Consider the following 10280-nt stretch of genomic DNA (forward strand, 5'->3'; position numbering starts at 1 on the left):
CTCCTCAAACTCTTCAAACCCAGTCTATTCTTCAGTTGTATCTATTCTGCTTCATATTTGTTTTTTAAAAATTAAATTGTTGTGGCTCCAGATGAGGGTTCTTTTTTAACAAAAAGAAATTTAAAAAATTGTTGTGGGTACATAGTAGGTGTATATATTTATGGGGTATATGAGATGTTTTGATATAGGCAGGCAATGCATAATAATCCCATCATGGGGAATGAGGTATCCATCCCTTCAAGCTTTCATCCTTTGTGTTACTAACAATTCAATTATGCTCTTCTAGTTATTTTAAAAATGTACAATTAATTATTATTGACAACAGTCACACTGTTGTGCTACATTCTGCTATGTATTCCATCTATTTGTCCTTTATTACTTTCTTCATACTTAATGTTTCCACTAGGTTTAAAACAATTATTTCTTTCTCTTGCTTAATGTTACTAATAAGTCCCCTCCCTCTTTGATATATGTATTATGCTTGCTTTAAATTCTTGATGTCTGTTCCTATAATCATGCTTCAAATGACATGAACTGTTCCATCTGTAGTCCTTCTTTTACACTAATTGTGCTCCTCAGCTGTCTCAACTCAGCACTTTGGAAATTGCTCAGGCTGAAAAATTTGGAAAACATAGAAAAATACAATATAAATAACAGAATAAAAACCACCCATAATTTCACCCAGAGTTAACCAATTGACATTTTATTGTATTTTCTTCCAGTCTTTTGCATGTTTAGTACATTAAATTATTGAGAAAATACTGTAATTTTCTATCTGAACCTTTCTCTTAATTTTAAGATTTTCTCAAGTTATTAAAACTATTCACAGACCCTGCTTTAGTGATTGCAAAATATTCCATCATGAGAATAATATATTTAATCCCGAGCATTTAGAATTTTTTTTTTTTTTGGTTCTTAAAAAAAACTGCAACAAACATTTCGAACATAAATATTTGCTCATATTTCTGGTTATTTCCATAAAATAGAATCTTAGAATGAAAGGATTCAAGGGAACGGACACTAAGATCCAAGCTCTGTTTTGCCAAATTATTTGTTTGCTGAAAGGTTTGTACAACTTTACAGTTCCACAGGCAGTGTGTAATTGACTTCCTACCATCATGTTCATCATCCTCATGTAATTTGCTAATTTGATAGAGTTTTCTCTTTCCTATTTTGCATGTCTGTGAAGAGTAGGGATCATTCATTATTTGTATTTACTTTTCTGTAAATTTTGGGTTCAGGCCATTCCCAGTTTTTTCTGCTCTGGAAGGCTAGCCAATCAAAGCTTTCTAGCAAAGGTGCGCACACGTGCCTCTAGTGGAAGCTATTGAGAATGCCTTCTTGCAAAGGGGTGTATGTACTTGACTGCAACCTATGACTTGCAGCCTGGTGTCAGCTGGTGGTATCAGGTGAAGTGCCACACTGAGTGTAGACAATGAGGTTTCAGTGTGTTTGCATATGCGTAACGGAGAGGTGATAGTTCAGTCTCAGTTTAAGCCTGGACATCAGGCAATAGTGTGACAGAAAAGGTTGGTCACCAAATACATTTTAAATATACACACAAAATTACAACTTATGACAAGGCTTTCTCATGGCCTCATAAGCATACTTTTCATTTTCAGTGTGACTTGTAGACAGCTGCATCCCTAGAATTACTTTAGAGAGCCCTGTCCTTCCCAAGCAGAGAGATTTGTCTGCACAGCCAGCCTCTGGGTGAACTACAAATGCAAAATAAATAAATGCTTTCTTCTAGAACAGCAATATTATTTTTCAATTCTTCTTATAACTAAAAATACGAAGTCTATTTCCAGGAAATTATTAGACAATGTGAACAAATAACAGAAGTTTATAGAGCTGCAAAGATGTACTCTGGAGAGTCTGGTGTTGAAGGTAGCCCCCAAGAAGAGGAGTCCTCTCTGGAATGGAAATATATGTATTTTTCAGTTAAATTCATGATAAAAAAATACTTTTTGAGCTTTTGACTTTGGGGTACAAAATCTAAACATGTGCCACTACAAACCACTGAGATGCGGAGCTAAATAAGTCTGTGTGTGTGTGTGTGTGTTAGGATGGGAGGACCAGTCCAGGTTAACAACGTAAGGACAATTCCTGAGTCCATGTGAATAATTTTGGTGTTATAAAACACAGATTTGGACTTTTGCTGACATTCTGAATTCTTGAGGATTTCTGAGCCCTGCTCAGGCCATGAAATGCTTGTTTAAGGAATTGTCATGCAAGCACAAGCTGCCTAGTGGGACCTAGAGGCCACTAAAATATCTTCTTCACAAAGGAATCTCATCTCCCAACCACACCCTCTATAAGAGATCCACCACTGGAACCTTGATTAAGGTGGTATCAAGAGGATGCCCGGGTTAAAATGTACCCACTCTTGGGAAAGGCACCAAACACTGTCAGCCAGTAGCAGCTTACCTCAGACTTATCGTCAGACCAAGTAAGAGCTGGCCTGAAGAAGCAGGGTGGGGGTGGAAAGAGCCTGGCCCATGGAGTCCTGCCTTGGGAGAGGCTGCTGACCTGGAACAGGAGGACGGAAGGCTCTGCTCTGTCATGGCTGCCTCCACGAGGCTTAGTAGCAACACCCAGAATCTGTCTCCTCAGCCATCACATGGAGATAACCACTTCACCCGTTGTTGAAATTAGCTTGGCGCATGGGAACCAGCATGAGTGGCAGGTAATGTTACACCACAGGAGAATGCTGGAGTGCCCTAGACAGCCAGAGAAAAATTTTAGATCATCTTGGGGCTCCCAAGGATCAGGACAGATAAGGAGGGGGATTAAGGGTGTAAAAGCATGGGGTGGGAGTAGGGATGATCACACATTTGTCCAGAACTAATTCTGGAGGAGTCTCGACTTATGCCTTTTTACTGAAGGTGATGTGCAGAGTCTGAACCTGAAAGTCTCAAAATTGTGAACAAGTTGAGGTTTCAAATCCAGAAGGGCGAGTCCACCTTATGTTGTTCTGTCAGCAGAAAGCGTCCCCCCTCACTTCCCCAATGTGTGTGCTCTGTTAGGACAATGGGCTTCTTTTGAGGGCTTCTGGGGTGAAAAAGATATAGAAAAATGAATATATCAAACATTTTATCAATGTCTACTGCATGCAGAGTAGACAAAGAGCTAAGTGAGTGGAGGTTCAAAAACTAACAGAAAAAGAGAAGCAACCCAAATGTCCACCAATGGATGGATGGATAAACAAAATGTGGCATATACATTCAATGGAACATTATTCAGTCGTAAAAAGAAGATATTCTGATACACGCTTCCACAAGGACGACCCTTAAAGACATTATGCTAAGAGAAATAAGTCAGACACAATGGACAAATGTGATTATGATTCCACTCAGATGATGTACCTAGAGTAGATAAATTCATAGAGATAGAAAGTAGAATAGTAGTTGCCAGGGGCTGGCGAAAGGTTGGGGGGAGTAGAAAGATGGTTGGGGAAATGGGGAGTTACTTTGTAAAGCGTACAAAATTTCAGTTTCGGATGATGGAAAAGTTCTGGAAATGGATAGTGGTAATAGTTGCACAACAATGTTAATGTACTTAGTGCCTCCAAACTATACACTTAAGATGATTAAAATGGTAAATTATGTATATTTTACAACCCTACTCGCCCCTCACCCTACTACCCTAGTAAACAATAAACAACTCAGAGCCCAGGTTTTGGCCCCCACACGCTTGATTTTAACAGGAATGGAAATGCCTGTAGCCCCGAGGAAGGACAGCGAAGGCTAAATGGGCCCTGGGGCAGCGACTCCCGGCATCCCTCCCTTTCGCGGGGGCGTCAGGAGGACCTCAACATCGGGCAGAATAGCTACCCACCTGGCTACCCACGGGACGAAGCACCCTCAGGCCAGGGACTCGCGTTTCCTTCTGTCTCTTTTCAGGGCTCACAGTGACAGGTACAAACTATCTCAATACAGCCTTCTAGAATGACTCTTCAAAGGAGGGTCGAGGCGCCAGGGGAACCGCTGGGGTTGAAAACACGTTCATGTTCACGTTCATGGGTAAAATCCTGGGATGCACAAGGAATAGCCTAGGTTCCTGCCCCATGAGTCTGAGCCCCCAGGTCTCTGCCAGCCCTCATCCGCCGAAGGAGGTCCCTGGGCCTGGGGCGCTCATGGCGGGGCAAAGGACAAAGGGCGGAGGCAGAGGGCCTCCCGAGGGTCGCGCAGCCTCTCCGGCTCTCACCTAGCGTAATCCACGTGACCCCCGCGCGGGGGCTCCTGGAGGGCCCAAACCGCTCGTGGTGGGAAGAAGCCTCAGCCTGCAGTCCAAGGACCTGCCTCCACTCCCGTCCAGTCCCGGCCGCCCGCAGCCAGTGGGAGGGACGCCCGGGAGCCGGCTGCCCACACTCGAGAAACGCAGGCTGCTGGGCGAGTTCCCGGCGCGGGCCGAGCTCCCAGGGAGTTACCGGCCCGGGCTCGAGGGCCCGCAGGTCGTCGCACCGCCGCCAGGGGGCAACTCCGCCCTACGCAGGCACCACCGGCACCCGCGCCCCGCCACTTTCCGCGTCCACGCGAGCGGGTTGCTCGGGACGGGGGTCTTCGCGTCGCTTTCCCGGCTAGCCGCTGGGAAAGGTTTTGGTCCCTTGTACCAGCTTGGGGGCGGGGAGCCGGGGGAGAGTTACCAGCTGGGGCCGAAAGCCGGGAGCGCTGTAAAGAGGGAGTCCCGGAGTGGGGGACGACGGGGGAGACAAGGGGGTCCCGCAAGACGTGAATCGCTTGGGTTTCCGCGCTCGGGGCATTTCGCGACTGCGGAGCTAAAGGTTGCATACAAACATGTAGCTTAACTAAGCAAACAAAACAAGTGGTCACATCCACATGTGGGGCTTCAGTAAAGCTCGCCTAAATCTTAGTGACACTTCTCCGTCTCTGCAGCGGTCCCTCTGGGCTGATCTTCCACTCTGACCTTCAGTAAGTCCTAAAACTTTCCCCGGAGTGGCCAGGAGATAATTCGCCACATTTTGCAAACGTTTCCAGGGAAGAGCCTCTTAACCCTTTGGAGGAAGAACTTGCGGACAAAGTTACAAACGAACGCAGTCTATCTCCCGCGCCATGAACGGAATGATGGCTGTAACCGGTCATCTAAAGTAATTAATGGTCTGCGAACGAATTATTCCTCTCTGTTTCATCTTTGAATAACTTCGCCACACACCAACCCTCAGTGCTGCGAAAATCATGTTTATTTAGATATCGACTGAGTACTTATAAAACTTAAACTTTCCAATGTAAAAGTGAACTCCTTGGTAAGGACCCTTGGCTGCATCAACAAAGCAATGTGATGCCTGATTAATAGTGCTGATTAATGTTGGCTCAGGTTAATGCTCAGCCTATTACAGTAATTAAATTGTTCACCGATATATCAAACAAGAGTTAATGAAAAATAATTTATTTAGAACGTCGAGGCTTTCTCATAGCTTGTTCAAAGACCTATGATAGCCTTTATGGGTCATTTGTAAGAGTAACTGGTGGTAGCAGTCCTCAGCAACAAAAACTCGATTTTAATGGAGACCTTTAGATGGGGAAACAGTTTATTTTTGAGGCCCTGTGATTGACAGCGGTAGTAATGACACTTTTCAAAATGTGAAAAGTACTTGGTCGATAAAATGATATACACAAGGGCAGCTGATGGCTGTTCTACACAACGCCATTGAATTTTGATTCTTAGTTCATGTCAAGGGGTCATTTTAATCAGAAAGTTAAACTTTTGGGACATGCTCCCCTCTTTGAAATAGAAGCATTTTAGGAAATGCACAAATAAGTGAATGTGAATTCAACAAACTATTAGGATTTTTCCACTAGCCAAAATAGCTCGTTTGAGTTGGTGATAAAGATAGGTATATTTAAAAGAGCATCATATCTTAATTATTTCCACTATCTTGTCACCTGAAAACTGAATTGAGCGGAACTTGAATCTCATAAAAAAAATTTTCATCTCACCAGAAAGTATTAACTATATTTAAGGGTTTTCCAAAAATACATTTTTAAAAAGTTTATCTTAAAGTCATCTATCATTATAGTTTCTATTAATAAGCCTCAGTAGAAATATGTATATGTTATGTAATTTAAGTATTTTGAGATTACTATGAAAAGTGCTGACTAGAATGTTCCTCCTACTGAGCGCTATATAGCCCCATTAAGAACGAACTTTTTTTTTTTTTTTTTTTTTTTTTTTTTGAGGCGGAGTTTCGCTCTTGTTGCCCAGGCTGGAGTGCAGTGGCATGATCTCGGCTCACTGCAACCTCCGCATCCCGGGTCCAAGCGATTCTCCTGCCTTGGCCTCCCGAGTAGCTGGGATTACAGGCACCGCCTACTAATTTTTTTGTATTTTTAGTAGAGACCGGGTTTCACCATGTTGGCCAGGCTGGTCGAACTTTTTAGTAGTTTCTAGGTGCAATTTTTGTGCGTGTATTTGGGTTTTCACTAAAATTTTCTATTTCTTCTCCGAATTCAATTATTACGTTCTTTATTCCCATGACATTTGTCAGATCGTCTCATTAGAGTGGCGTAGTTTAACTGTCAAGTCTCTAGGGCATTCAATTGCAGAGAAGTGAGTAAAACGCCAGTCTCACAGCATTTTTATTAACAGATGGCGGAAAACAAACGTCTTTGGAGTAAAACCGAAGAGAATGGGTTAAAGGGTCAATAAACAATTATTATCATGCTTAAATTGGGGGGCTTCGCATCAGATCCAATGGGGGGGCCGCTCGCCCGATCTGGGGGAGCTGGACACCCCCCAACCGACCCCAGAGCGTCCCCCAGGGGCCACCTCAGAGGATGGGGTGGCTATCCCCCCGGCTGGACGGCTCCTACAGGCTGTCGAGGGGTCAAACCGGAGTGTCGCGGGTGTGCTTCTGAGGTTAGGGTGGAGGACTAATTGAGGAGGCTGGAAAGTCTAACTCGTGCGGCGGCCCTCGGTGCAGACCCCCGCGTAATTCGGGCATCAGCCCCTTTGGCAAGAAATAGTGAGGTCCCCTCTCCTCCCCACTCTTCTCAGCTGCTGCCTCCCTCCTACGGGTGAATTTTCTCTCCCTAGCAGGGCTGATTTCCTAGGCTTTCTTTCCTTTCCTCGGCAGCGCTCTGACGTGCACACCATGTGACAGGCCCCCTTCTGCTATAAGCCGAGGAAGGTCCGCCCTCTCCTGGACTCAGCCCTGGCCTCGCCGAGCTCTGTTCCTAGACTCTCACCCGTCCCGCACGTTCCGGGCGCCTGGCGTTCTGATTCGCCCGCCCGGGCCCCGCCACCCCCTCCTCAACCGACGGGGCAAAAGCTGCTCCGAGAGAAGGTCAAGTCCTACGCCCGGGCCGGGCGCGAGCGGAGCCCAGGGAGCGCAGCATCCGCGCGGTTACCGCGGCGGCGCAGGAGTTACAAAGTCGGCGCGCGAGACTCCGCCGCCACCCGGCAGCCCCGGCGTAGCTCCGGCAGCCACAGTCGCAGCGCCCACAGCGTGGCGCCCCCCGGCCGGGCCTGCCGCCTGGGACCCGGGCTGGGGCGCAGAGGGAGCCCGGAGCCCGGCGCCCCCATGCGCCGTCCCGCCGCCGCCGCGCCACAGCTATGACCCTGAGCACTGAGATGTCCGATGCCTGTGGCCTCGCCGAGGAAACAGACATCGACGTGGTGGGGGAGGGCGAGGACGAAGACGACGAGGAAGAGGAGGACGACGACGAGGGCGGCGGTGGCAGGCCCCGGCTGGCTGTCCCCGCGCAGCGGCGGCGGCGGCGCTCGTACGCCGGGGAGGACGAGCTGGAGGACCTGGAGGAGGAGGAGGACGACGATGACATCCTGCTAGCCCCGCCTGCTGGGGGCTCCCCGGGGCCCCCGGGCCCGGCCCCGGCGGCAGGGGCAGGAGCTGGTGGGGGCGGCGGCGGCGGTGGCGCGGGCGGTGGCGGCAGCGGCGGCGGCGGGAGCGCGGGTAGCGGCGCCAAGAACCCGCTGGTGAAGCCGCCCTACTCGTATATCGCGCTCATCACTATGGCCATCCTGCAGAGCCCCAAGAAGCGGCTGACGCTGAGCGAGATCTGCGAGTTCATTAGCGGCCGCTTCCCCTACTACAGGGAGAAGTTCCCCGCCTGGCAGAACAGCATCCGCCACAACCTCTCGCTCAACGACTGCTTCGTCAAGATCCCCCGCGAGCCCGGCAACCCGGGCAAGGGCAACTACTGGACGCTGGACCCGGAGTCCGCCGACATGTTCGACAACGGCAGCTTCCTGCGCCGGAGGAAGCGCTTCAAGCGGCAGCCGCTGCTCCCACCCAACGCCGCGGCCGCCGAGTCTCTGCTGCTGCGCGGCGCGGGAGCCGCAGGGGGCGCGGGCGACTCGGCAGCCGCCGCCGCGCTCTTCCCGCCCGCGCCCCCGCCGCCCCCGCATGCCTACGGCTACGGCCCCTACGGCTGCGGCTACGGCCTGCAGCTGCCGCCCTACGCGCCGCCCTCGGCCCTCTTCGCCGCCGCAGCGGCCGCTGCCGCCGCCGCCGCCGCCTTCCACCCGCACTCGCCCCCGCCGCCCCCGCCACCGCACGGCGCGGCCGCCGAGCTGGCCCGGACCGCCTTCGGCTACCGGCCGCACCCGCTTGGTGCCGCCCTGCCCGGCCCCCTGCCGGCCTCCGCGGCCAAGGCGGGCGGCCCAGGCGCCTCAGCGGTGGCGCGCTCGCCCTTCTCCATCGAGAGCATAATCGGGGGCAGTTTGGGCCCGGCCGCCGCTGCCGCCGCCGCCGCGCAGGCTGCCGCCGCTGCTCAGGCCTCGCCCTCGCCCTCGCCGGTGGCGGCGCCGCCCGCTCCCGGATCCAGTGGAGGAGGCTGCGCGGCGCAGGCGGCCGTGGGCCCGGCGGCCGCGCTCACCCGATCCCTCGTGGCCGCCGCGGCCGCCGCCGCCTCCTCAGTCTCCTCGTCAGCGGCCTTGGGGACTCTGCACCAAGGGACTGCCCTGTCCAGTGTCGAGAACTTTACTGCTAGGATTTCCAATTGTTAATAACGCTATGTTAGCGCGCTCGAGGAAGAAGGTAGGAATCCCGGCTCCTTTTCTCGTCTTGGTGGTTCGGTATTTTGTTCGCTCCTCCCAGCGCGGCCCCTCTCGACCTCGCTCTCCCATTTTCGCCGCTGCGAATTCTCGGACGAAACTGTCAACAACCCGGGCGCGCTTTTTGGTTCTGCGGGTCCCTCTATTTATGCAAAGCCGACCTAGGCTACAGCCCCCCCACCCCCGACCTGGGGTAGGGAGGAAGAGGGTGCCAGGGAAGGGGGTCCGCCCTGTCCAGGCACTAGAGGCTCCCTTGACGTTTGGCAGATGAAAAACAACTAAGCCATTTTGAGGTGTAGAGATTGTCAGGTCCAGGCGTTAAAAAATAATGTTCAAAAGAATAATACAAAAATAGTAAAGGTCTTGAAGAATGCCAGCGAAGCAATTCTTTTTTATTTGAGGACACTTGTCTGGTGTACTTTTTCATGAAAAGGAAAAAAAATGGTTAACATGTTTACACAAGAAAAAAAGTCAAAATTATCATTTATTTCAACCTGTGTTTTGTATCATAACAGACGTGCGGAATTTTTTTGTACTTACTGCGTATTCTTTACAAGGAGTATTGTAAATTTTACTGGCAATTATTATTGTACTATTCTAAATGTAAGATTTTTACACTTTTTCAGAAATAAAAATGCTTAATTTTCAAAGAAAATACACCAAAATAATTGGCTTCAGTTGTCCCCTTCTTAGTTTTTCTTTTCTACTTAAAAAAAGTTTCTATGTGGGGTAAGTAGGAACTCAATATAGAACAGACAAATATTTTCAGAGAGAATTTAACAACAGCATCATGCCATGATTTTTCATTTGAACTTCCTAAGTGAAAATCATGGTAGGAGATCAGAAATTATTTTTAAATGACTACAAATAAGTTACTTTGGTATACATTTTCAGATCTGACTCTATGCCATTTTAAAACGCATTGAAGTATGTTAAAATTAAAGCCACAGGTACCCAAAGATAATTTTATAGGAACTTTGCATTTCATTTTTGAGCTTCCTACCTCATTTAATTTCCACTCAGTTCACGGCAATATTATATCTGCAGAAACTCTCAACATAATATGTTGTAATGGAAGTGAAACAAAGAGGCAGTCTAGTTTTAAAATTCTAATAGGAAAAATTAGTAGATATCATAATCAGTTAAGGAGCTTTAAAGCCCTGAATAAGGACATATTTGCATATATGAAATAAATCATATTTAAAAGTACCAGTATTTACAGCTACTATGTTGCAGCTGGAAGG

General features: G+C 48.9%; 1 protein-coding gene and 2 long non-coding RNA genes across 3 annotated transcripts; 1 reads left to right on the forward strand and 2 right to left on the reverse strand.

The window, feature by feature from the left end:
- Positions 1-687: 687 nt before the first annotated feature.
- On the reverse strand, positions 688-2715 carry LOC134733620 (uncharacterized). The gene is made up of 2 exons (XR_010117275.1): positions 2431-2715; positions 688-1916 (listed from the first exon to the last, which is right to left on the reverse strand). It is a non-coding gene; the product is annotated as an uncharacterized lncRNA (long non-coding RNA).
- Positions 2716-2879: 164 nt separating this feature from the next.
- Positions 2880-4356, reverse strand: LOC129468629 (uncharacterized). Its single transcript, XR_008652729.1, has 3 exons — positions 4210-4356; positions 3841-4033; positions 2880-3054 (listed from the first exon to the last, which is right to left on the reverse strand). It is a non-coding gene; the product is annotated as an uncharacterized lncRNA (long non-coding RNA).
- Positions 4357-7067: 2711 nt separating this feature from the next.
- FOXD1 (forkhead box D1) lies at positions 7068-9691 on the forward strand. The gene has a single exon (XM_055254432.2). The coding sequence runs from the start codon at positions 7576-7578 to the stop codon at positions 8986-8988; it is 1413 nt and encodes a 470-aa protein (XP_055110407.1). The 5' UTR covers positions 7068-7575; the 3' UTR covers positions 8989-9691.
- The last annotated feature ends 589 nt before the right edge of the window (positions 9692-10280 follow it).

Source organism: Symphalangus syndactylus, chromosome 18 (assembly GCF_028878055.3).
Source record: "Symphalangus syndactylus isolate Jambi chromosome 18, NHGRI_mSymSyn1-v2.1_pri, whole genome shotgun sequence".
Taxonomy (NCBI): Eukaryota; Metazoa; Chordata; class Mammalia; order Primates; family Hylobatidae; genus Symphalangus; species Symphalangus syndactylus.